Source organism: Erythrolamprus reginae, chromosome Z (assembly GCF_031021105.1).
Source record: "Erythrolamprus reginae isolate rEryReg1 chromosome Z, rEryReg1.hap1, whole genome shotgun sequence".
Lineage (NCBI taxonomy): Eukaryota > Metazoa > Chordata > Lepidosauria > Squamata > Dipsadidae > Erythrolamprus > Erythrolamprus reginae.
The window spans coordinates 76,096,958-76,124,471 of NC_091963.1; the positions used below are offsets into that span (position 1 = coordinate 76,096,958).

At 41.4% G+C, this 27,514-nt stretch overlaps 2 protein-coding genes across 6 annotated transcripts in view; one reads left to right on the forward strand and one right to left on the reverse strand.

The window, feature by feature from the left end:
* The window catches only part of ACAD11 (acyl-CoA dehydrogenase family member 11), a 150,798-nt gene extending 126,069 nt beyond the window's left edge, over window positions 1-24,729 (reverse strand). Inside the window, exon 1 of one of the 2 annotated variants that reach the window (XM_070726354.1) lies at window positions 24,154-24,729. In XM_070726354.1, coding sequence (XP_070582455.1) covers window positions 24,154-24,290 — 137 coding nt within the window. In that variant the 5' untranslated portion in view covers window positions 24,291-24,729. The remainder of the gene's footprint in view (window positions 1-24,153) is intronic. The other variant, XM_070726353.1, reaches the window with a different exon arrangement.
* A 36-nt stretch (window positions 24,730-24,765) lies between these two features.
* Window positions 24,766-27,514, forward strand: part of UBA5 (ubiquitin like modifier activating enzyme 5) — a 59,620-nt gene continuing 56,871 nt past the window's right edge. Inside the window, exon 1 of one of the 4 annotated variants that reach the window (XM_070726355.1) lies at window positions 24,766-25,042. In XM_070726355.1, coding sequence (XP_070582456.1) covers window positions 24,894-25,042 — 149 coding nt within the window. In that variant the 5' untranslated portion in view covers window positions 24,766-24,893. The remainder of the gene's footprint in view (window positions 25,043-27,514) is intronic. The other 3 variants (XM_070726357.1, XM_070726356.1, XM_070726359.1) reach the window with 3 other exon arrangements.

Below are 27,514 nucleotides of genomic sequence, written 5' to 3' on the forward strand. Positions count from 1 at the left end.
ACTGTGAGCAGTGACTCCCTGTCCATATAGGGACGCAACTGGTGCACCAGGTGAACCTGGGCAAATGCCCTCCTCGCCACAGTTAAAAGATGGTGCTCTAATGTAAGCTATGGCTCGAGGAGGAAACCCAAGTTGCGGATCCTCTCCAAGGGGGTTAGTAATTCCCCATCCCCAGGATGATGGATGGAAAGATGGAATTGTCCTTCTGAGGCAGAACCCAAAGCCACTCCATCTTGTCAGGGTTGAGTTTGAGCCTGTTGACACCCATCCAGACCCTAACAGCCTCCAGGGACCAGCACATCACTTCCACTGGACATGGGGTGGAGATGTACAACTGGGTATCATCAGCGTACTGATACCTCACCCCATGCCCTTGGATGATCTCACCTAGCGGTTTCATGTAGATATTAAATAGCAGGGGGAGAGGACCGACCTCTGAGGCATCCCACAATGGAGAGACCTAGAGGTCGACCTCTGACCCCTCACTAACACCGACTGCGACTGACTGGAGAGGTAGGAGGAGAACCACTGAAGAACAGTGCCTCCTACTCCTAACCCTTCCAGCCAGCACAGAAGGATACCATGGCTGATGGTATTGAAAGCCACTGAGAGGTCAAGATGCACCAGGACAGAGGACAAGCTCCTGTCCCGGCCCGCTACAGATCATCCATCATTGCAACCAAAGCAGTTTCCGGGCCTGAATCCTGACTGTTGAGGGCCTAGATAATCGGCTTCTTCCAAGGACCGCTGGAGCGCCACCACCTTCTCAACAACCTTCCCCATAAAGGGAAGGTTGGAGACTGGATGATAGTTGTTGAGTACAGCTGGGTCCAGGGAAGGCTTCTTGAGGAGGGGGCGCACAAGTGCCTCCTTGTAGGGAGCCAGGAAGGACCCCCCCCTTCAAAGAAGTGTTGACAATCTCCTGGACCCAGCTCCATGTCACCTCTCTACTGGCCGAAACCAGCCAAGAGGGACACGGATCCAGCAAACAGGTGGCTGAACTCCCAGGTCCAATGGTCTTGTCCACTTCATCAGGTGTCACCTGGTCAAACTCCTCCCAGACAGATGGACAAGGATGGGCCCTAGTCACCTCGATTGACTCATTGTCAGCCGACACTGCAATCTAATCAGAGTCAAGGTCCGTCTGGATCTGAGCGACTTTATCAGCGAAAAACGAGTTAAAATCCTCACCACTACCCTGCAAGGGCTAACCAACACCTCCCGCCCCCAATTAAGAAGGGAGCAGGTCACCCTGAACAGAGCGGCTGGGCGGGATTCCGCTGATGCAATCAAGGTGGCATGATAAGCGCATCTTGCCGCCTTGAGCGCCACTTTAGTAAGTCTTAATATGAGCTCTTACAAGTGTTCGATCAGATTCAGATTTACTGAATAAATCTCTGCTCCAATTTTACAATTTTACCAAGGGTCTCCAGTGGATGGGGCAACAGAAAGGAAAGGGCAAGGGTCTTCAAACCTGGCAAGATTAAGGCTTGTGGACTTCAATTCCCATTTCTGAGCTAGTATGACTGGTGGAGGAATTCTGGGAGTTGAAGTCCACAAGTCTTGAAACTGTCAAGCTTAAAGTTTGTAAAAAGTGTACATGGTTTTAAAAAGTATACATAGTTTTTAAAAGTAAACATGGTTGTAAAAAGTATTCTACTACACTGGTATTTTATTAAACAATATAATACTACACCATTTGGTACAGAATACTTTTTTCCTTGTTTTCCTCCTCTAAAATCTAGGTGCATCTTATACACCGGTTTGTCTTATACACCGAAAAAATATGGTGGTTGTTTTGGTGTGCAGTGCCCTATAGCATTTTTTAAAAGGTAGAAGTTGAAACAATGTGTGTCCAGGATGTGAGAGATCTAGAGATATTTTCACAGTTCTCTTTTTGACTTGTGTAGTATACAGATCCTCAATGGAAGGCAGGTTGGTAGCAATTATTTTTTCTGCAGTTCTAATTATCTGTTGAAGTCTGTTTGTCTTGATTGGTTGCAGAGCGAAACCAGACAGTTATGGAGGTGCAGATGACAGACTCAATAATTCCTCTGTAGAACTGGATCACCAGCTCTTTGTGCAGTTTGAGCTTTTTGAGTATACGCAGAAAACATTCTTGTTGAGCTTTTTTGATGTTTTTGATGTTTGGTGTCAATGTTATGATAGACTCTGCTGTTGATACTGTGCTGTCTAGTATTTTAAGAGGTGGTAGTATAAGAAGTTTTCTTCTAAAATCCTTGACCATTTCTATGGTTTTGAGAATATTTAGTACAAAATTGCTCTGGTTGCACCCCAAGACTACTTGTTCAACATCCCAACTGTATGCAGATTCATCATTATCTTGAATGAGACCAATCACTCACCGAAACCCGGGTGGCTGAGGAAGAAGGATAAAGCGGATCTGACGAGAACACAGCATTGCCCATTTGCTTCAGCATCCACTAGAAGCAGCGGCGGTGGCGGAAGCAGCAGCCTCCTGTCCTTGTTGGAACGATACATTTACAGAAGAGGAGGCAAGATGAATGTACCAAGGGAGAGAGGTGCCCACGCAATGGAGGACAGGAGCTCGGGTTTCCCTCCATGCCATTAAACTTGGGGCGTAGTCCCGTAGTCCAGCGGGGGAAATCAGTAGTAGCGGCGTCGGCCTTCCCATAGTCTGGTGATACCAGCTTCTCACGCAGTTTGGTAGCGGCGGCTGGCGCCAGCCACCAAGCCACATGAAAAGCCACCGCTGGGACTGGGGAAGGCTGCTGCCACCACCACTGACTGCCACCCAACAGTCAGATCCGCTTCATCCTTCCTCCTCAGCCACCCCTCTTTGGATGGAACCAAAACCCGGGCAGCTGAGGAGGAAGGATGAAGCGGATCTGACAAGAATGCAGCGCTGCCCATTTGCCTCAGCCTCTATTAGAAGCAGTGGCGGCAGCGAAAGCAGCAACCTCCTGTCCTCCCCATGTTGGAAGGGTGAAGGCCAGGCCGATCCATCCGCTTGCTGTTTGTCCCTTGGCGGAATCCTTACATCAAACCCTGCATGGGCAAGTAACCTGTGGAGAGGAGCTGCCGTGTCAGCAGTGGTGCTCCTAGGGCACCAGGAAGGCAGTCCCATGTCCTGCTCCCAATCTCGGAGCATTGCAAGGGAGGTGGAGGTAGTCAGAGACACAGACCTTCCCATACACCTGCTTTCCCCCGGTCCCCGCAGGGATGTGACCGGTTGAGCCACGGGGAAAGCACCCGTCTCTGGGGAAAGTAGGACTCTCCATTGGGGGACCAGGACAAGTGCCATGGCCTTGGTGAAGATTTGAAGATCCCTGAGATAGGAGTGCAAGGGTCTTCAAACCTGGCATGTTAAGGCTTGTGACTGAAGGAGGAATTCTGGGAGTTGAAGTCAACAAGTCTTGAAGCTGTCAAATTTGAAGACCCCTTAGTTAGTTGTTAGGGGTGCAAAGGTCTTCAAACCTGGCAAGTTTAAGACTTGTGGACTTCAACTCCAATTTCTGAGCTAGCATGACTGGTGGAGGAATTCTGGGATTTGAAGTCCACAAGTCTTGAAGCTGTCAAGTTTGAAGTTTGTAAAAAGTTTTTAAAAAGTTTTCTGCTACACTGGTATTTTATTAAACAATATAATACTATGCAATTTGGTTCAGAATACTTTTTTCCTTGTTTTCCTCTTCTAAAATCTAGTTGCGTCTTATACCTCGGTGTGTCTTATACACCGAAATATATGGTCGTTGTGAATAATTACTCAGCCATACACAGATATACTAACTTGAATTAAAGTTTACTTTGAGAAATAATATATTCAGATAAACAATCCAAAGTCATACAGATAATACGTCAGAATAACAATCCAAATATTACCAAGTACAGTGATACCTCGTCTTACAAACGCCTCATCATACAAACTTTTTGAGATACAAACCCGGGGTTTAAGATTTTTTTGCCTCTTCTTACAAACTATTTTCACCTTACAAACCCACCGCCGCTGCTGGGATATCCCGCCTCCAGACTTCCGTTGCCAGCGAAGCACCAATTTTTGTGCTGCTGGGATTCCCCTGAGGCTCCCCTCCATGGGAAACCCCACCTTCGGACTTCCGTGTTTTTGCGATGCTGCAGGGGAATCCCAGCATCGCAAAAACGAGCGCTTCGCTGGCAATGGAAGTCCGGAGGTAGGGTTTCCCAGCGAAGGGAGCATCAGTGAAATCGCAGCGTCGCAAAAACACCAAAGTCCTCGAAACCCCACCTCCAGACCTCTGTGTTTTTGCTTTGGGCGCTTCGGCTGGCAAAGGGGGTGAATTTTGGGCTTGCACACATCAATCACTTTTCCATTGATTCCTATGGGAAACATTGTTTCGTCTTACAAACTTTTCACTTTAAGAACCTTGTCCTGGAACCAATTAAGTTTGTAAGACAAGGTATCACTGTACATAATCTTTTTTACTAGTTGTCTTTGTCATAATCTGTAAACAAAGATATCAAGCCTAAACACATTTTAGCTATAATATATAATTACAATACAGAGAGATTGCAGAGAAAATGCAGAGCAAACCTAACAGTGAGTATCCATTAACAATCAGTAGTTTAGACAAAGAGAAACAAAGAGGATGACTCAAGAAATAAGCTATGAACTCTAGCTCCCTCTTGTGGCAGTCCACAACACCTCAGCAAATCAGACATAGCTCAGTTTGTACAGTATATTGCCAACCCAATTGTTTTAGAGTCCTAACAGTATTGAACACTGAGGTAAAGTCTACAAGGAGGACTTTTGCATAGGACTTTGGAGATTCAAGATATTGTAGGATGTAGTGCAGAGTCATATTAGCAACATCATCTGTCGAACTATTTTCTTGATAGGCAAATTGCAAGGGGGTCTAACAGCAGATCTATGATTGTCCCTATGTAGCCAAGTGCTAATTTTCAAAGGTGTTCATAACTACAGATGTACATAAGATAGTGTATGTGTATATAACACACACACACACACACACACACACACACACACACACACACAAAATACCGTGTTTCCCCGATAGTAAGGCAGTGTCTTACTATCTTTTTACCCCCAAAAGCCCCACTGTGTCTTACTTTGGGGGTATGTCTTATATTGTCCTGGGCACCGGGGCCGGCTCGTCTTCGGGCTTTGGCCCGGGAGAGGCCTCTTCTCCTCCGGGCGGGCGGCGTTAGGCGTCCACCCACCCCCAGCCCTGTACCGCTTTACGGGCCGGACGATTGGGGGGGCGGGGGGGACGCGAGGCAAAGGAAGTGAAGGGAACTACGGGCGCCGGGGAGGCGCGGAGCCAGGTGCGAGGGTCGCGGCGCGCGTGTCCTTTCAGACCCCCCCCGCCGTTTCCCGCCTCCACTCACCAAATTGAGAGGGTGAAGGTAGCCGTTCCCGGAGGGCTCTTCTTGCCCGGGGTTTTTTTACGCGCCTTGCCCGCCGCCGCGCCCCGGCCTTTGCCCGGGGAGCCCCGCTAAGCGAGCCGAGCGGGCGGACCAGCGCCGTCAAAGCGAAGGACGGATAAATGCCTCCCGGGCGGATAAATGCCTCCCGGGCACTCCGCATCCACTTGCGCTTCTCCTTCTTCCCTCTCGCCTCGCCGAGTCAGGCGCAGAAGGCTTAGCGGGGACCAGCGCCGTCCTTCGCTTTGCCAAGCCGGGGAAGAGGCGGTGGTGCCGCGGCAAGGCGAAGGACGGCGCTGGTCCGAAGCGAGCCGAGCGGAGGGGAGCGCCGTCCTTCGCCTCGCCGCCACCGCCTCTTCCCCGGCTTGGCAAAGCGAAGGATGGCGCTGGTCTGAAACGCCACAACCCCTTCAGCGGAAGATGGAGAATTCTTCTATGTTTCTAATCCAGGCTCGCCAACCCGGAAATGCGAGGCGAAGGACGGCGCTGGTCATCGGGCCCCCCCCCCCGGCAATACCCCCGTGTTTCCCCAAAAGTAAGACATATGTCTTACTTTCGGGGTATGGCTTATATTAGCCAACCCCCCTGAAACCCCCCATATGTCTTACAATCGGGGGGGTCTTACTATCGGGGAAACACGGTAGTAGTACAGGAATAAAACAAGATCAGCATGTAATGTCCATTCTGACCTGTATTATAGTTTATAGTAATATAGCATCCTCTCTTCCAGATGATGACTGAATTTAATGGACCTAAGTTACAGAAAAAGAGATAGTGAAAACATATAATTGGATATAGCAAACAATAATATATTAGGAGAATCTATTACACCATAAACAATGGGTAGGCTGAATAACTATGTTTGGTGCTCCTTTATCTTTGGATTTTCTCCATCAAGCAGAGTTCTATAATATGTCCAACAAGATCCCTTGACACTCTTACTATTCTAACTAAAGAATGTCATTAAACCTCTCTCTTGCATAACCATGTGTGTATACATATACATACATAAATATACTGTATATGCATATATACAATTAGAGCTAAATAGCTTGAAATAGATCTATACTAGTCTCCCTTTTTTTCTTAATCAGTAAAAAATGTTATATATAGAAAAATGGATTGTCATGAAAGTAATTGCCTGTATGGCCCCTGGATTAGGGCTAAAAGATGAAAGGAAGCAGTATACTTCCTCCCATATTTGAGTATACCAGATAATTTGACAGAAACACACATGCACACACACCACACATGTACTCCCCCTGAAAGATTTCAATTTGTTTTTCAACAAAAGAAATTCTGAAGTGATTTATCTTGCTCTGATTTTTTTGCATCTCAAAAATCTGGCATTTTAATAGGAATGTTAACCTTTCTGTACGTATGGAAATCTCTTGAACATTTTAATGAGTCACAGTCTACTCTACCAAATACACCAAACATAAGAAAAATAATTATTTTTTGGTTTTGACAAAACATGTATGTCTAATCAACCATTATATGTACTCACATGGCTCTATTATATTACAACACTTTTATGGCTGATTTAATGTTTCCTTAGCTATTACCTCTGCCAAACCTCTTGTCCGCCTGAGATACATAATTATTATTATTATTATTATTATTATTATTATTATTATTATTAATTATTATCTATTGAAAGGATTAGAGCATACACAGATTGTACCTAACTCAGAATATGGGAGGCAAGTCAAAAAAGCATAGCAATTAAAGTATTGAAATGGACAAGAGACAATGGATAGATGATTTATTATAATTTTTGTTGTTCTGATTTGTTGTTCTTTCTCTCGCGCTTTTTTCGTTTTTTTTAGGTAGGTGATTTTATTAGAAGATAAGTAGGATGAGGAAAAGTTTTTTAATAAAGGGTGACATGATTAAAAGTTAGAATAAGAGATAGAAATAAGAGAAAGGAGGAATATTAGTGTATACACCTTTATGTAACAAAATAAAAGCAATAGCAAAATATGGAATAACTGAATAATGACAGACTGCATCTCAACATAAATGTTTATTATTATTAGAAATATAAAAGTTGGTTGAATGTAATAACTATGATTAATTTTACTAGGGTTTTTTTTTGTATTAGAATGCACGATGCCCAGGTGTCACACTATTTACAGAAGCATTGATATGTGTGTTAAAAAATAAAAAAAATTAAAAACTTAAAAAACAAACATAAAACTTCAAAATCATGGGAAGTAATAATTAACTATAGCAAAACATTATATATCAGTCAAACTCTGTTGGAAATACTATGTTACAATTCTGGGTACTATATTTTAAGAATTCAGAAAAACTAGAATCGATGCAATGAAGAGTAAAAAGATGGTCAGGGAATTAGAACCTGAAGTGAGACAAAACTAGATTAAGATCAATTGATGCCATAAGCACTGTGCCTTTCTGTTCTTTCCATTGTTTAAATGACTAGACATTCATTAAGTCCTGAAAATCAATCAAGTATGGTGACAGTGAATGATTGAATTATTATTATTGCCCTTTGTACAAATAGTCAGACGTTCAGACTTAATTTGGCATGTTGTCTACCTATCAAGTCCTTTCCAATTACTTTTGATAGGCAGGTGTTGATGTTTGATGGTGTTTATTCATTCATTCATTCATTCATTCATTAGATTTTTATGCCACCCTTCTCCTTAGACTCAGGGCAGCTAACAACATGTTAGCAATAGCACTTTTTAACAGATCCGGCATATTGCCCCCACAATCCGGGTCCTCATTTTACCCACCTCGGAAGGATGGAAGGCTGAGTCAACCTTGAGCCAGTGGTGAGATTTGAACCGCTGACCTACAGATCTAGACTCAGTTTCAGTGGCCTGCAGTACAGCACTCTACCTGCTGTGCCGCCCTGGCTAATTACTGATATTGTTTCAGGAGCTAAGTTTTTTCGAGTAAGGCTGCCTTTTGAAATTTACTGGTGATGAATTTCTCAATGCTACTGATATTCAGGTGGTACTCTAGTTGTTTTGGGATTGCACTTAAGGCACCTATTACCATTGTTACTAACTTTGCTTGTTTTTGCCCCAGTTCTATTTCTATTTGTAGGTCTTTGTATTTTTCTCATCTTCTCCTGTTCTATTCTGCTGTTTGCAGGTACTGACACATCCACTCTCCAGATTTTTTTGTCATTATTATAGACAATTATTAAGTCTGGGGTGTTATGTAAGAATTGCCTCTCTGTTTGAATTCCAAAGTCCCAGAGTAATTAAGCTTCTTTATTTTCTATGATTGTCTCCATTTTATGGTCTCACCAATTCTTGCTTGCAGGCAAATGATACTTCTTGCAGATTTTCCAATGCACCATTGTTGCTACTTTGCCATGCCATTGCCTGAATGATTTTCTTAGCTTACCTAGTTTCTTCTATTTCTTTGCATAGGCAACACTTACTGTGTTGCTGTGTGGATTTGTATGCATTTGTTCTGAAGACTTGGTCTTGTGAGCTAGAATTAGTCCTCTGCTCTTTCTTCAACTTTCCTGCTCTTAACAATTGCCAGATCTTGTTATTATCTACTTTCCCTACTATTTTTTAATGTACTGACCATGTAGTATTTTGTCTTCTCATGGCTCCATTCTGTTCTTTATCTGTTTTTTTTTGTAGGCCAGTTTGGTCTTTCCAGTAGTCAATAAACTGATATACTAACTATAATGCATCTTCTTAATTGTCCTTCAGATATTCTTCCAATGTCCTTTTTTACTTCTTCTGTCATTTGATATACTTGCAACATTCCACACTAACCTCTTTTTCTTGGAAATTAGAGTCTGTCAATGTCATTGCAAAGAAGGCCATGATTCACTGTCATTGTTTTTCTGGTCTTCCTATCCATTGATTTTAATTCCAGTTCAATATTTTAATGTATCTAGTGATTGGAATTGCTCAGGTGTTGAGTGCCTTGATTGTCTTCACTCTCTTGATGTATTCACCTTAGTCTTCTTTTAACTTCACTGTGCTTGATAGTGTCAGCTAGAAGGATATCCAGGTATTTGTGGTAAACTTTTCCATCCAGACTCTTGATTTAATTTAACAGAGTATGTAGATTTCTTCAGTTTTCACTATTTACCATTTGGTGGTGAGCATGGCACATTTGTCCAATCCAAATTCTATTGTACTATTTTGGCTGTATATATGAACAGTGTTGAGCAATTATTCTATTTCAGAGGGTGTCATTTTACTGACGTTGGAAGGATGGAAGGTTGAGTCAACCTTCAGCTGGTGAGGATTGCTGGCAGTTGTAGAGTTAGCCTGCAATATTGCATTCTAACCACTGCAGCACCACAGCTCTTCAAACTTTGAAATCAGCAGACATTTCTTCAAGCCTTTTTTGGTGCTGTGTGCACCTCAGTCATTTAGGGAGATGTGTGATTTCCTCTCCGCCCTGAGACACTGCCCGGACATTTCTCTCTGCTGCTGCTCTTGGTGCCTCCATGGCCTGCCCACTGCTCTCACAGTATCTTGCGCAGCAGAGTTAAATTTAGTACAATGGGGGAGACAGCATCCCCTCCTCCTCTTGGAGCTCATTATGATGTGTAGCATCAACTGCAGCCAGGTCAGGCGAGTGTCTCAGGGCAGAGAACATGTTGTCCGTCTCCCTGAGCAACCAAGGTGCATCCAGCACAAACAAAGGCTGAAGAAGTGCCCACAAGATCTAGAGGGCACCGGAGAAGATCTAGAGGGCACCGGAGAATCGGAGAGAGAGAGAGACAGAGACAGAGAGACTGACAGAAAGAGAGAGACAGAAGAAAGAGAGACAGAGAGAAAGGGGACAGAGAGAAAAAGAAAGACAGAGAGGCAGGGAGAGAAAAAGACAGAGAAAGAGAGATGGGAGAGAGAAAGGAACAGAGAGATAGAGAGGTGTGTGCATGTGACAGAGAGGGAGAGACAGAGACAGAGACCGAGAGAAAGAGAGAGATGAGAAAAGGAGAGAGGTAGAGGGGGGAGAGGAAGAGAATGATGATTCATATTAGTGGTCCGCGGGATTTAAAATTATGAATTTAGTGGTCCCTGGGATTCAAAAGGCTGGTGATTTCTGTTTTAAGTGATTAAAATGTTGGAGTAGACCTGGAAGGACTTGAGTAAGTCTAAGACTTACTTTATTGTATATTGTTTTTAGTTAAATTATTGGGGGGTGTTTATTGATGGGTATTTGTTATTTTTGGAATGAATGGGATTGTATGTTTGGAACGGATGACTATGCAATGAATGGATATAGTATAGATGGGATGCTTAGCTTACTTGGCAACAGGGAGCAGGAGGGTTGGGGGAACCTATCTCTGGGGTGGTAGAGGGCCAGAAGTTGCTGGGGAGAGGCAGATATGGCAGGAGCCATGGGGCAATCCGTTCTGGAGGAAGAAGGGATCGCTGCCTGAAAGCGATCCCTTGCTGCAGCCCCATGAGCTCAACTCGGGGCACTGGTGATGAGTGTAATCTGGGCTCTGGGCTCAAGCTGCTGCTACTCAGTGCCAGGACGGTGGTTAACAAGGCTCTCCTCATCCAGGATTTGATCCTAGAGAAGGAGGCCGACCTGGTATGTGTGACTGAAACCTGGCTGAGCCCAGAGGGAGGAGTTCCTCTTTGAAATTTGCCCAGCCGGGTTTCAGGTATGGCATCAGCCATGACCCCAGGGAAGTGGGGTAGGAGTGGCTATTATAGCCAAGGAGACTTTTTGCCTGCATAGACACATTTCTCCTGAGATTGCGTGTTGTGAGTTCCTCTTTGTGAAGTTGGACTTAGGGGTTCAGGTGGGCTTGTTGCTCACGTACTTGCTTGCCAGCTGCGTGTCAACAGCCCTGCCTGTTCTGCTCGAGGAGGTAGCTGGGTTGGCGGTGGAGTTCCCCAGACTTATTGTCTTGGGGGACTTTAATCTGCTGTCACTTGGTGAATCCTCCGGGCTGGCAGAGGGGTTCATGGCCGCCATGGACCTGATTCAAGTAGTACAGGGTCCGATTCATGAGCAGGAGCAAGCACCCAACATGATATTTCTCTCAGAGCAATTGAGTAATGGTCTGAGATTAAGGGGTTTAGATGTTTTGCCTATTTCATGATCAGGCCATTTTCTACTGTGGGTTGACTTCGAGGCTCCAATCCTCCCCTGCACGGAGGTGGAACTGACTAGGTGGTTCCGCCCCAGACGCCTGATGGACCCTGAGGGCTTTCAGAAGGCGCTTGGGGTTTTACCAGATTCACTTGTACATAGTTCAGCAGAGCCTCTTGCCCCGGCCTGGAACAAGGTTGCGACAGAGGCTCTCGATCGGATTGCGCCATTGCAACCTCTCTGTGGCACTAGACCCTGGAGAGCTCCTCTGTTCACCAAGGAACTCCGGGTGTTGAAACGCCAGAAGAGGCATCTAGAGAAATGGTGGAGGAAAAGTAAATGCGAGTCTGATTGAACACTTGTAAGAGCTCATATTAAGACTTACAAAGTGGCGCTAAAGGCGGCAAGATGTGCATATCATGCCACCTTGATTCAGCAAAATCCCGCCCAGCCGCTCTGTTTAAGGTGACTCGCTCCCTTCTTAATTGGGAGGGGGGGTTTGAGCAGCACTTGCAGAGTAGTGCCGAGGAATTTAACTCGTTTTTCGCTGATAAAGTTGTTCAGATCCAGGTGGACCTTGACTCCGATTGGATAGCAGTGTCGGCTGACAACGAATCAGTCGAGGTGAAAAGGGCCTGTCCTTGTCCATCTGTCTGGAAGGAGTTCGACCTGGGGACACCTGATGAAGTGGACAAGGCCATTGGAGCTGTGAGTTCCGCCACCTGTTTACTGCATCCGTGTCCCTCTTGGTTGGTGTCGGCCAGCAGAGGTGACACGGAGCTGTCTCAAGGTGATTGTCAATGCTTCTTTGGGAGGGGTCCTCGCTGGCTCCCTACAAGGAGGCACTCATGCGCCCCTCCTCAAGGAACCTTCCCTGGACCCAGCAGTCTGTCAGGCTGAAGTCTTCATGTGGAGTTAGAGTTCAGCCTGACACAACACAAGGGGGGATGGGAGGGGTAGTGAGTAGTCAGAGGGGAAAGTTACTAGACACAACCAAAGATTCCTTTCTCCATGCCAAGGCCACTGTTTGTTCTGCCTCAACTGAAGAGAAGAAGTTGATAAGCTCCTGCACACAGACTGGCTCTTGTGATGAGCCTGTGGGTGTGGGGGATGTAAGATGAACCTTAACCTAGGTGGGATTCTGGGGAGTACTCAGAATTGGAATGACAATGGCATAGCTAACATGGTTCTGTTAATAAATCAAGCTCTGATTGAGAGAAATGGACTGGGACTTGTTTTATTTCTCAGATGCTATTTAAAACCCTGACACAGTCCTTAATAACTATCGTCCAGTCTCTAATCTTCCCTTTATGGGGAAGGTTGTTGAGAAGGCGGTGTTGCTCCAGCTCCAGCAGTCCTTGGAAGAAGCCAATTATCTAGGCCCTCAGCAGTCAGGATTTAGGTCCGGCTACAGCATGGAAACTGCTTTGGTCGTGCTGATGGATGATCTCTGGTGGGCCCAGGACAGGGGCTTGTCCTCTGTCCTGGTGCTTTTTGACCTCTCAGCGGAGGCTGGTGGCTGTTAGGGTATGGATGGGTATCAATGGCTCAAACTCAACCCTGACATGATGGAGTGGTTGTGGGTTTTGCCTCCCCAGGACAATTCCATCTGTCTGTCCATTACCCGGGGGGGAGGAATTATTGACCCCCTCAGAGAGGTCCACAACTTGGGCGTCCTCCTCGAACCACAGTTAACATTAGAGAACCATCTTTCGGCTGTGGCGAGGAGGACATTTGCCCAGGTTCGCCTGGTGCACCAGTTGCGGCCCTATTTGGACAGAGAGTCACTGCTCACAGTCACTCATGCCCTCATCACCTCGAGATTAAACTACTGCAACACTCTCTACATGGGGCTACCTTCGAAAAGTGTTCGGAAACTTCAGATCATGCAGAATGCGGCTGCGAGAGCAATCATGGGCTTTCCTAGATATGCCTATGTTTCATCAACATTCCACGACCTGCACTGGCTGCCGATCAGTTTCCGGTCACAATTCAAAGTGTTGGTTATGACCTATAAAGCCCTGCACGGCATCGGATCAGAATATCTTGGGGACTGCCTTTTGCTGCACGAAACCCAGCAACTGATTAGGTCCCACAGAGTTGGCCTTCTCTGGGTCCTGTCAACTAAACAATGCCATCCGGTGGGACCCAGGGGAAGAGTCTTCTCTGTGGTGGCCCCGGCCCTCTTGTATCAACTCCCCTTGGTGATTAGTACTGCCCCCACCCTCCTTGCCTTTCGTAAGCTCCTGAAAACCCAGCTATGTCGCCAGGCATGGGGAAATTGATATACCCCTTAGCTATTATGGTTTATGTATGGTTTGTTTGGGTTGTATGATTGTTTTTATTATAAGAGGTTTTTTAAACTGTTTTTTAAACATTGGATTTGTACACTGTATATTGTTTGTTGTGAGCCGCTCCAAGTCTTTGGAGAGGGGCGGCATACAAATCTAATAAATTATTATTATTATTATTATTATTATTATTATTATTATTATTATTATTATTTTCAACCACAGACAGCCGTACAAGTATTAATTCTTAGGCCAAATTACATCACATGGATTGTTGCAATTGGGAAAATGGAACAGAACTGCTTATGTGACACTTTAAACTCCAGGAAGAAGGTGGGGCTGTAAATTTAATAAATAATTTAATTCCCAAAGTAATTAATTCTAAATTAATACAAGCAGTCCGGATTTCAACATACTCGTCTGCATAATGAGATATCAGCAGCAAAAAAAAATAATTCTAAGCACTGTTCCCTCTAATGTGCACAGCACGCTGGGGCGCAAGCAAATACCAAACATGGTGCAGCGTTTTCCTTTTTTTTTTTTAATTTGACATGCCAACATACAAACACCATACAAACAACGTTAAACATTAACAATTCCCTTTGAATAAAAAAAATTAATCTTTTACAATTCTATTTACTATACATTATGTACCTTTACTGCTAGTTTCCCTTTTTCTACCCCCCACCCACCCAATTGTACAATTTCTCCCATACTCTGTAGTAGTCCTTGTTTTTGTTGATTTTGTATTTCATACGTTAATTTACTTAATTTGGCGCAGTCTAACATTTTTTTGATCACCATTTCTTCATTTGGAGTCTTTTCTTGCTTCCATACTTGTGCGAATGCCAATCTTGCTGATGTAAGTATATGATTTATTAAATAATAGTTTTCTTTACTGTGTTCTCCTCTAATTATTCCTAATAAGTACATTTCTGGTTTCGTCTCTAATTTATAATCCAATATTTCTTCCAGACATGTCTGAATTTGGGTCCAGAATTTTCTTGCTTCCGTGCATCGCCACCAAATGTGATAATATGTTCCTACCTCTTTTTTGCACTTCCAGCATTTGTTGCTTACATTCACATTTATTTTGGCTAAACGCGCTGGTGCATAGTGCCATTGGAAAAACATTTTATAAAGATTTTCTTTATAGGGTATTGATAGTGTCATCTTATAATTTACTTTCCATAATTTTTCCCAGTCTTCCAATTGGATCGTATAGCCAAAGTTGGTCATCCATGCTATCATGTTGTGTTTAACTATTTCTTCAATATTTTCATAGTTTAGTAGATAGTTATACATTTTAGTAATGAATTTTTTATCTGGGCCTGTTAATATTTTATCTATTTCATTTTGTTTTTTACATATTCCGAATTCTACTAAATCTTTTTTATATCTACTTTGTATTTGATAGTATGGTAGCCAGTCTATTTCTATGCCTTCATTTTTAAGTCTTTCTCTGGTTTTTATACTTCCCTTGGCATTTAAGAGGTCTTCATATGTTATTATTTGTTTTTGGCTAATTATATTTGGATGGATTTGGACTTCCGATGTGGATAGCCATCTGGGTATTTCACTATAGTGTTTTTTTCTAACTTTTCGCCAATATTCCAGTAATGTATTCCAAATTTGATGTTGTTTGAAATGTGAGTGCTTTATATGTTCTTTTTCCCATAAATGTGTATGTCAACCTTCATTAATATCGTGACCTTCTATTGTTAAGATTCTTGAATTTTCTAGATTGACCCATTCTTTAATCCATAGTAGTTTGGTAGCTTGATGGTATAATTCTAAGTTGGGCAGACCAAATCCTCCTCTTATTCTCAAGTCTTGTAAAACTTTCATATTTATTCTTGGTTTTTTATTGTGCCAAATAAATTTGGAAATTATTCTGTTTATTTTGGTAAAGAATGATTTATCTAATTGTATTGGCGCTGTTTGGAAGAGATAGAGCCACCTTGGGAGTATATTAGATTTTATGGTGTTGATCCTTCCCGTTAGAGATAGATTTAGATTTGACCATTTTTCTAGATCTTCTTTTGTTTTATTTAGTAATTTTATATAATTTAATTCTTTTAATGAAGAATATCTTGCCGTGAACCAGATTCCTAAATATTTAATTTTTTTCTCTATTTGGAATCCTGTTTCTTTTGTTAATAACTTAATTAGATCTTGTTTACAGTTCTTGGTTAATATTTTAGTTTTATTCCTATTTATTTTTAATCCGGCCACTTTTCCATAGTCTTAATATCGAATGAATTTGTCAAATCTCCATTTATAAGTATCCTTGCCTTTTGTTTGGAATATATTTGATTTTTGTATTTTTGAAATTCGTCCCTAGTAATATTTATTAATTTTTTAAATATTTAATAATATTTAATAATATTTATTAATTTTTTAAAAAAGTTCCAATTAAGGTTATCAAAGGCTTTCTCAGCGTCCAGAAACAGCATTGCAAATTCCTTGTCATTATGACTTTCATAATATTCTAACATGTTTAATGTAATTCTTATATTGTTTCTAATTTGTCTATTAGGCAGAAAGCCATTCTGATCAGAATGTATTATTTTGTTTAATATATTTTAAAATCTATCTGCTATGATTGACATATATATTTTGTAGTCTACATTTAGTAGAGATATTGGTCTGTAATTTTTAATATATTTTGCATCGGTTTCTTCTTTGTGTATCAATGTTATATTGGCTTCTTGCCATGATGACGGGCATTCACCATTTTTTAACATTTTATTGTAGATTTCTAATAATAATTATCCCGTTATGTGGAATGTTGCTTTATAGAATTCAATTGGGAACCCATCTGAATCTGGAGTTTTATTATTATTCTGTTTCATAATTATTTTTTCTAGTTCTTCTTTAGTTATTTCTTTGTTCAGCATTTCTTTATCTTCTTTACTTATAGATTTAATTTGGCATGACTCTAAATATTTTAATATATCTTCTTCCTTAATGTTATCTTCATTATATAATTCTTTATAATATTCTAGTGCTAATTCTTTCTTTTTTTCTAATTGGTAGTGTGTTATTTCATTTTTGTCTGTTAGTTGTTGAATTAATTTTTTTTCTCTTTCTTTCCTCAATTTATAGGATAACCATCTACCAGGTTTATTCGCATGTTCAAATTGGTTTTGTTTTACTTCTCTTAATTTCCTTATTACCTCTTCTTGGTCTATTAATTCTAATTTGTGCTTTGTCAGCATAATTTGCTGCCTTATATATTGATTTCCTGGATCCTTTGGGATTCTTTTTCTAATTTTCCTAATTTAGATATCCACTCTTTTTGGTTCTGTCTTTTTTCCTTGTTTTTTCTTGATGAGTATACTATTGTTAGTCCTCTTTGGTAAGCTTTGGCTGTATCCCATAAGTTCTGTAGGGAGGTATCTAAATTGTTATTTTCTTTTAGAAATAGTTTCATTTCTCTTTCAATCCAATCTATATATTCTTGCTCTTTTAATAATTGTAAATCTAACCTCCATCTCCTATTTTTCTTATCTTCCCCATTCCATATAATTTTTATTGGGTTGTGGTCGGTCCAATCGTTTTTGTCAATTTGAATTTGTTTTATCAGGTTTCCTATTTTATTGTTGACCCACGCTATATCTATCCTGGACCAACTTTGATGTGCATTAGAATAGAATGTATATTCTTTTTTATTTTGATTTCTTGTTCTCCAACAAGAAATCAAAATAAAAAAGAATATACATTCTATTCTAATGTATACATAGAATATATAGAATATACATGCTATTCTCTCCAACAGTCTCTCAAATTTAATTCTTCACACATTTGGTGGAATGTTTTCGGAAGCACTTTTTTTTTCTTATATCGATTTTTGTTAGTGCTTTTATAGTCCTTAATGGGATCAATTATACTGTTAAAGTCACCTATCATACAAATATCTTCCACCTCCAGTTCAATCAGTTTCTGGTGCAAGTTATGGAAAAAAAAATTTGAGATTTTTATTCGGTGCATATATGGCAACTAGTGTTACATATATATTAACAATTGTCACTGTTATTATTAAAATTCTTCCTTTTTTGTCTGCATATATTTTTCTTGGGTCTAATTCTTTTTTAACATATACTGCAATCCCTCTTTTCTTATTGTGTGATAAAGCTGTAAATACTTTCCCTATTTTCTCATTCTCTAATTGTTTTCCCTTTTTTTGTGGGATATGTACTTCCTGTAAACAGACAATATTCAAATTTTGTTTTTGTAAATTGTTAAATATACTATTTCTTTTGGTATATGAATTCAAGCCATTTACATTAATTGAAATTAGCTTAATCTCCGTTCCCATAACCTTTTAGTTTCTTATTTGCCTTCTGTTTGTCCTGTTTTCTTTCTGCGCTCTTGTTAACATTCTTTCTTCCTCCTGTTCTTTACCTTTAGAAGTTCCTTCTTTCCCGCTATCTAAATCTATCAGGGGTTCTTCTGCCTGTTTTTGACTTTCTATCTCTGCCCTCTCTTCCGCTATAAATTCTTCATAGAATTCCTGTGCCATAAGTTCGTTATCTACTTTTATTTCCTTTCCTTTCCATGTAATAAGCATTCCCTCCGGGATTAACCATCTGAAGGGGATTTTTCTTTTGTTTAATAGTTCTGCTAACGGGCGATATCCCTTTCGATTGTCCCTTAGTTTTTTAGGTACTTGCTTAAGAACTCTAATTTCCTTCCCTTTGTAAATTATTGCTTCGTCTTTTGTGATTTTTAATATTTCATTTCTAGTTTCTTTTTTCACACATCTCACATGTACTTCCCTGGGAAGCTTGTGTTTTCGGGTATAATTAGTGTGCACCCTATAAATCTCATCAATTCCACTTGCAGTTTCTTGCTTATCTTTTTGTAATATATTAGCAATCATTTCTGTCATCATCTCAATCAAATTTTCGTTTTTCTCCTCTTCTACATTTTGAAATCTAATATAAAACTCTGCTCTGTCAATCTCAAAATTAATTATCGATTCCTCTAACTCTTTGTTTATCTGTATAAGTTTTTCATCTATTATTACTACTTTTTTGTCATTTTGTTCTACTTTCTTTTCAATTTGTTCTATTCTTTTGTTTTTTTCTAATATTTCATGGATTATTTCAATTTTATTGTCCATTTTTTGCATATCCTCCTTCATTATCTCATGATTCCTGTCTAATTTTTCCTGAAGTTTAAGCATAGTTTCTTGGATTGCCAATAATGTTTCCTGTGTTGTTTGTGAGGTGTTACTAGTATTACTAGTCTTTTCTGCTGCTAACATACTAACTATTGATTTTTGGGTTGAGGGGGAGCCTGTTGTTTTTTTGGTATATTTCTGGAAAGTTGCCATTTTAATCCCTTTTATTACTTCACCCCACTCTACCATACAAGTTACTACGGAATTCCTTTCAATAGAATAAACAGTCTCAGTTGATATCAATAGATTATTAGGTCCAATGTATACTATACATGTAATATATTCTATAAATCCAATAAATCCAATATGTACTATATTATGACTAAGCTCAGGGTATGTTGTACTATATTTAACTTTTTACACTTAACAATTTTTTTAAAAGAAATAATTCTTATATTAATTTATAGCTTATAACTATTTATAAGAAAATATTTTTTTTCAGTGTTTCAATATTAGCACTTACAGAATTAATAGATATGTTGTAACAAAGATAGAGGTAAAGATAATAATTAGTAACAATTGATATTTAATTAATATCGTTCAGTTCATTAGAAATCAGTTCATCAAAAATCAGCCTCTCTATTTGTTATATTAATTTAAATTTTTCAGTTTTACCTAATTATTCGTCATTAAGGTTTTAGGTCCGAGTTCAATACAATTCAAGATTCAATTTGTTTCTCTTTCCCCCACTATAAATATCAGTTAATCAAGAAAACAAAAGAAGAAGGGGGATAAGAAGAAGTGGTTGATTGAGCTGACTTCCTCTTTCTCTTGGGTTCTCTCTCTCCGTTGCTTTCTTCCGGACCGCTGTTCCTCCTTCCACTTAGTTTCGTCACTTTTTGTAAACTCCGTAGCCACTCCCCGTCACGCTCCACCACTGCTGTTAGTTCCGTTGACCGTAATCCTCGTCCACGACTCTTTTCGATTCTGGAACACCTCCTCCTCTTTCTGGTCGCTCAGTATCCTCCGTCACCTCCGTAATTTCCGCACTGGCAAATCTGTCAGTTCCTCGTTGTTTCGGCTTTATTTATTTACTCTCCGCAGCGTCTTTTAGGCATAGAACTTACAAACAGCTTTTAAAAGTTCTCCCCGTTGTTTTAGTTTAATCTCTGAACGACTCACGAACTTCTTAGTTAAATTTACTTTTCTTTTCTTTTTTCCTCTCTTCTCCCCCACCACTGAGTAGCTGCTATTCAACTTTGGTGGGTCTCCATGTTATTGTCTCTCTCTTAATGTGTTTTATATTCCTCTACTTTAACTGTATATACTCTTTAATTACCATAATGGGTTTTTCCTTCTTTGTAGACAGAATTGTAGGTTACTCTCTTTCTTGCTTCCTCTGTTGCAATGGGCTGCTACAGCACTAATGTCGCCATGTTGGTTGGCGACTCTCTTGCCTCGGGGTTTGCGAGGTTCTCACTTCTACACACGGGGTGATTGCTTTTCGCCTCCATGCTTGAAGGAACCCCCGCTTCTTCACCCACCTCTCCAACATGGTTGTGCCGAAATTCAGCCGAAGTTTCAGCCCCCCGAACGGCAAAATCCAGGTTTGAGAGAGCGGAGCGTTGCTCTCTCTTGCCTGCTCGCCGTGACCCCGCCCCGGAACACATGGATTGTTGCAATAGGGAAAATGAAACAGAACTGCTTATGTGACACTTTAAACTCCAGGAAGAAGGTGGGGCTGTAAATTTAATAAATAATTTAATTCCCAAAGTAATTAATTCTAAATTAATACAAGCAGTCCGGATTTGAAAATACTCTTCTGCAGAATGAGATATCAGCAGCAAAAAAAAATTAATTCTAAGCACTGTTCCCTCTAACGTGCGCAGCACGCTGGGGCGCAGGCAAATACCAAACATGGTGCAGCGTTTTCCAAGCCCGCACAGTGGAACTGGTGCCGTTTCTCCTTGCCTGACAGCTGATCTGCCCTTCCCAAGCTGTTGGCAGGGGAGAAACCCCCGGCTTCTCCGGCTCTGTCTGGGACTGCAATAGTGCACGCCCACCTCCCCTGCGACTTCCCAAAGGCAGAAGATTGGAATGGGGGCTGATGGAGGCCATCCCCCTCGCGCTGATCAAAGCTGCCCCACGGGCTTTCTCAAGCGTCTGGATACACAGACTGCCAAGGGACGCCCTTCCACTTCCCCTCAGCTGCTGCCGTGTGCCCAGTATCACTTGCCCAATAGAGGGCATTTCTTGTGGGGTCCCTGCCGGCACTATCCCCAGTTTTGATGGGGGCGGCTAGTCGCCACGGGCATCCAAAATGGAGGCGCTGCCGGCAGGGACCCTGTGAGAAATGCCTGCTGCTGAGCAAGTGACATAGGGCGCGCGGCAGCAGCTGAGGAAAAGCAGGCGGGCGGCGGCGCTCTGTGTATCCAGATGCTTGAGAAAGCCCGCGGGGCAGCCTTGATCAGCATAAGGGCTCCATCAGCCCCCACCCCAATCCTGCAGCCCAAGAGAGAGAAAAAGGGAGATGAAAGTGAGAGAAAAACAGAAATGAAGGTTAGATAAATGAGAGCAAAAAGGGAGGAGAAACAAATGAGAGAGAGAAGTGGGGGGAGGGAGAAGTACACAGAAATGAGAGAGACCTGGAGGGAAAGAAAAAGAGAGGGAAAAGAGAGAGAGAAGTGGAGAGAAAGAAAGAAAAGGGAAAAAAGGGAGGGAAAGAGAGAAGTGGAGAGGAAGGAAGGAGGGAAGGAGAAATGGAGGGAAGAAGGAAGGAAGGAAGGAGAAATGGAGAGAACAAGGAAGGAAGGAAGGAGGAAGAATGAAATGAATGGAGGGACAGAGGAAGATAAGACTTTGGGGGGGGTGTAATTTTTTCTCTCTCAACATACATTCAAACAATACAGTGTATCATCTAATTTTCCATGAATAAAATGCAGCATTTTGTTAGTAACTAACATCAATCATTTAAAAAGTTGCAAGTTTTTTTCTAATTTTGTCATCCAGTTGCATACATTTTCTTTTAATTAAATTCCCTCCTTAATGTTCCTTCAAAAAGTACACCACCAATTATATTTCTAACTTATTAACCATTATGCCAAAGTACTTCTTTCTTTATACATTTTTCTGTAAACCAAGAAAACCTTGTATAGCCAATCAGATGTTAACAAAAGAAAATTAAATACAAAACATTAACATATACGAATTTCAGACTTCTTCCCCCCTCTAAATAGTACATTTACCTAATCCCAAATTTAAAAATTATTTCAGCCCATCTAACATTTAGCCAATTAATACTTATCTACATTTCTTACTTAATTATTATTCTTAAATTTCAGTCAATTTGAGAAAAGAAAAAAAGGGAAAATTCTAAATATTCCCTATTTTCAATCAATTAAAAGTCATTAATATCATTAATCTCCCCAACAATTCTAAATTCAATTCCATTTATGCTTTAATCCAAATCAGTATCACCTACTACATATCTTATTATAATCAATACTTCTAACTTGACTAAAACAGATCAGGAATTCCTAAATTCATATATCTAAGTAGAAAAAATAATTAAAATTAAAAAAGAGCAAACAAAACAATACTCCAAGCTTAATCAACCCTTCTCAAACTCCAATTTCTTTAATCTAAACAGAACTTTGAACAGAACCCTTTTCTTTTTTATTTTTTTGTATCCCCTTTTAATCCCCTTTTCCATTTTATTCTTTCTATTCTTTCTTCTAGAAAGGACTTTGTTAGAAAAATAAAGGGGTTATTGGATCAAACTTTGGACACTTGACAACGTAGTTATGATGGTAGCAATGTCCCAGGGTTATGTGAACATCTTTTGACATCTCTGACAAACAACTGCAGGGATTCACTTAACGACTGTGGCAAGAAAGGTGGTAAAGTGAGGCAGAATTCACTTAATAACCGTCTTACTCAGGAATAGGAACGTTGGCCTCCATTGGGGTCAGAACAGAAGTCAAGGATTATCTGTCTGACCAGTGCACTCTTTTAGAAGCAGATCAGCAGATCAGGAGTTTATTTTGAAGCTCCACAGAAAATATCTAGGGGGGAAGGCAGGTTGTCCTCAACTTACAATGGTTCAAAGTCGCAATGGCCCTGAAAAAAGTGACTTATGCACCCTTTTCACACTTAGGTGATGATCCCAGGATCAAAACTTTGCTGCCGTTTCATATTTATGAGTGTTGCTGTGTGTCCTAAGGTCATGTGACTCTCTTTTGTTTCTAACCGATCCATGCCCAGGCATGAAAATGTGCCGCTAAGACTTTATACTTTTCCACCCACACCAAAATAAAATTAGAGGGAACATTGATTCAAAGGTAGAAAAAGAAGTAAGATGTTCAATTATGTGTATGTGATATCTTCCTCTGCCTACATTTCATGCATGTGGTAAAGTGGCCATTATGAAAGAATATCAGTTAATATCAGATAATAATAACTTTGCTATTTCAGTAAAATATTTCTGTAATTTTAATTAATGGGATTAGGAATTTTGTCAGCCTTGATATCCCCAAGGGAGGCTAGAAATAATCATGAAGCCAGATCAGCACCAGAGATAATTTGACTGGAAGAATTCATAACTGCACCATTGAATCTACAGTCCCCGTCCTACTGTCCTATTACCTAATTTACCTGTACCTATTTTACTAATGTTTATGTTTATACCAATACAGTGTACCTACTATTTTGTACATGTTTGATATACCTCAAAAAAATAAACAAAGGGAACACTCAAATAACACATCCTAGATCTGAATGAATGAAATATTCTCATTGAATACTTTTTCCTGTACAAAGTTGAATGTGCACAACAGCATATGAAATTGATTGTCAATCAGTGTTGCTTCCTAAGTGGACAGTTTGATTTCACAGAAGTTTGATTTACTTGGAGTTATATTGTGTTGTAAGTGTTCCCGTTATTTATTTATTTTTTGAGCAGTGTAAATAAAATAAAATAAATAAATAAGAATGCCTTGTGTCCCTCAGCTATCCCGCTCACTATAAAAACAATGAATTCACTTAGGCCGCTTAATCCCCTTATTCCTGTGGTCAGGCTACCACTGTAAATGAAGAAATAAGGGGAAGCTCAAACGTTTGTAACGTGGACATTTTCTTCGGGAGCCCTGAGTGTATAAAGACAGATCAATCATGCTGCTGTGACTTTTTCTCAAAAGAAGGTAGCATATTTGGCAGGTGAGACCGGGAGGGATTGCTTCGTCCTGATTCCCCCGCCGCGACAGGGGTCCTTACCTGTACTGCCTGATCGTAAGAACTTCACGAGGCTCCATGGAAAACCCAGGCAGGGAACGGCACAGGTATCTATCCAAGACTTCCAGGCGAAATCGGCGCTGTTCCCGCACTTCAGTCGTATCGGGTTCACTAGCCATTTTTACGGAAGTGAATTCGCTTCAGACCAGCTGTTGATCGTTGCAGGAGATGAAGCCTATTCTTTCTACTCCTGGAACTTAATACCGTCCAATTTCGGAGGCGGGCAAATCCCGTACAGTGTGGTAAATGACTTCTACGCAATTTACGTTCTACTCGTAGAAGTAATACCGCACGTTCCGAAAGAACAATATCTTACAGCTGCGATCCTAAACAGACTTTCGAGGATTCACCTGACGCTCTCCAAATATGAATAGACTGCAGTTTCCATCATCCTTCGTTATTGCTGGATGAGAGAAGTGTTAGGTCAACAGGCGTGGACCATGTAACAAAAGCCTATATAACAGTTCTGTTAAAAATTAGAAAGAAAGTCGATTTCTCCTGGATTGCACAGGCTTAGCCCTCTAAAGAGTATCATAAATTGATAAACGCCGGAACAATGTTTACCGGAAATGGGTTGCGGCGGGGATGGCTTTTGCTGCTACTCCAGGAAGCGTTGGAAATAGAGACGTGTCTCTATTGTTGGGATTGGCTGATTTGAGCTGAGCTGAGTCTCGGTGGAAACCGAGACGACTAAATATTTTTGGTGGAGGAGGACCCTGATAATGGCCACCTCGGGGAGCCAGGTAGAACAGCTACGCTTCCGCATCCAAGAATTGGAGGAAGAGCTCGTCCGAGAGAGGGAAGGCAGTCGGGGCCCGCGAGCACGGATCGCGGAGATGAGTCCCGAGGTGACGGACTCCAATCCGTACAGGTGAGTGATGGCCAAGAATCTAGGTGAAGGACGACGTAGAGAGGCCATTGGTGGGGCTGCCTTAGTTTCCCCTGCCAGCTGGGCACGAAAGCCTCTTCTGGATGCAAATCCAGTTCGATTTTTCCTTGGATTTCGGAACTGGATTTTTTTTTACTATGTTCAGAGAAACCCCCTCGTTCTTTTTTTTTTTTTAAATATAATTTTTATTGATTTTTATAGGTTTACAAAAAACAAACATATAACAGTGCACAGTGCTTGTGCCCATCACCAAACAACACGCCCCCCCCGTCACCCCCACCACCCCTACAGGAGGATTCAAAGAGGTTTCACTTGTTTATCTATTAATCCTTGGCTCTATCTTGAGCAAATTTTACTAAAAGAGTGATTGTAGTTTATTTTTCGTATTTACATCACAGATTTTACTTAACATATAATATTTTACCTTGTTCCATCGCACCATCAGCTTCTCTAATTTATTCTCATCAAAATTATTTAATCTTATTTCCATAATTTCAAAATATATGTGATCCACCATATACCAATACCAATTTTGTACTGTCCATTTTGTAGAATCTTTCCATCCTAAAACTATCACCGCTTGAGCACTTTCCAATGCTGCAGTTTTAATTTCCTTAAATTCTCCTAATTCCCTATACAGTGAACCCTCGATCATCGCGAGGGTTCCGTTCCAGGACCCCACGCGATGATCGATTTTTAGCGAAGTAGCGGTGCGGAAGTAAAAACACCATCTGCGCGTGCGCAGATGGTGTTTTTGCTTCTACTGCCGCCCGCCCTTCGCCCGCCCACCCCGTTGCTCGCGCAACGGCTTCCCTGGGTGCCCGCTCGCTTGGGAACATCCCAGCTCCGCTCCCCAGCTGGGAAGCGGATCTAGGGAGTCCCCACCGCGCGCGCATTGCTGGGGAAAGCGCGCGCGCTTGGGAACATCCCAGCTCCGCTCCCCAGCTGGGAAGCGGATCTAGGGAGTCCCCACCGCGCGCGCGTTGCTGGGGAAAGCGCGCGCGCTTGGGAACATCCCAGCTCCGCTCCCCAGCTGGGAAGCGGATCTAGGGAGTCCCCAAGCGCGCACGCTTTCCCCAGCAACGCGCGCGCGGTGGGGACTCCCTAGATCCGCTTCCCAGCTGGGGAGCGGAGCTGGGATGTTCCCAAGCGCGCGCGCTTTCCCCAGCAACGCGCGCGCGGTGGGGACTCCCTAGATCCGCTTCCCAGCTGGGGAGCGGAGCTAGGCTGCCCCAAGCTCGCGCTCCAGCCCACCGCCGCTGGGGTCTTACCGGGGCAAGAGGGGGAAGACCCAGGGAAGCCTCTGCCCGGCGGGGAAACTCCACCATCTACGCATGCGTGGAAGGGCACGCATGCGCAGATGGTGGAGTTTACTTCCGGGTTGAAAACTAGCGAAATAGCCCTTTCACGATCCTTGAGGACGCGAAACTCGAGGGTTCACTGTATTTAATTAAAATTGCTGTTTCTTTTATAATAATCCAATTAATGTTTAACATTTTATTAATTTCATTCTGGACTACCTTCCAGAATTTCTGTATTTCTGCACACTCCCAGATCATATGCATAAATATTCCTTTTTTCTGACACCCATGCCAACATTTGCTCTTCTCTTTCCCCTGGAAGTGTGCAATTTGTACAGGTGTATAATACCACTTATGTAAGATTTTTCTTCTCATCTCTTTAACTCTCGTATTTTTAATCTTATATATATTTTCTATTATTTCTTTCATTTCTCTCTCATCTATTTGTAAATCATCCTGCCAACATCTTGTTAAACTTTTAGCTACTTCTTCTTCCCTTTGCAATAACATCCTATATATTTTGCTGGCTTGTGCTTTACTTTCATTTATCTTTTCATTTATTATTTTTTCTAAACTATTTTCTTCTCGTAAGAAGATTTCTTTATTCTCACTTTTATTTAAATATGTACATATTGCATTGATCTGCAACCAATTCTGTTTACCGATCCACCATTCCAATCTGGTTCTACTAACTCTTCCATCTTTCTCATATAATTGTTCAATTCTCGTCACCCCTTTACTATTTAGTATTTTAATAATTCTACTTAGATTAGCATCGTCCCCTATATTTAATCCGTGTAACGTTGATAACTTGGATACTTTTATTCCGCTTGTCCTCTGCCATTTAAGCCATGTTTCTAAACATGCTTTAAAAGGATCACTTAAGGTACCGATTTCAATTCTACTCCAATTTTTAAATAATAGTTCTTTGTTAGTTCCCCCCTCGTTCTTAATCATAGAGGGTTTTCTGGAAAGTAAGGTTACAAGGCATGTTGTGGGCGGGGGGAGTTGACATTACTATCATGTAGTGGGAAGCCAGCGAAAGAATGGAAAGTGCCAGTGGATCATCGACTGGTGCAAAGTGCATGTTGTAATATGCTATCTGAATGCTAAAGGCATGAATGCTGCTCTGATGGATGCCCAAGATACTGAA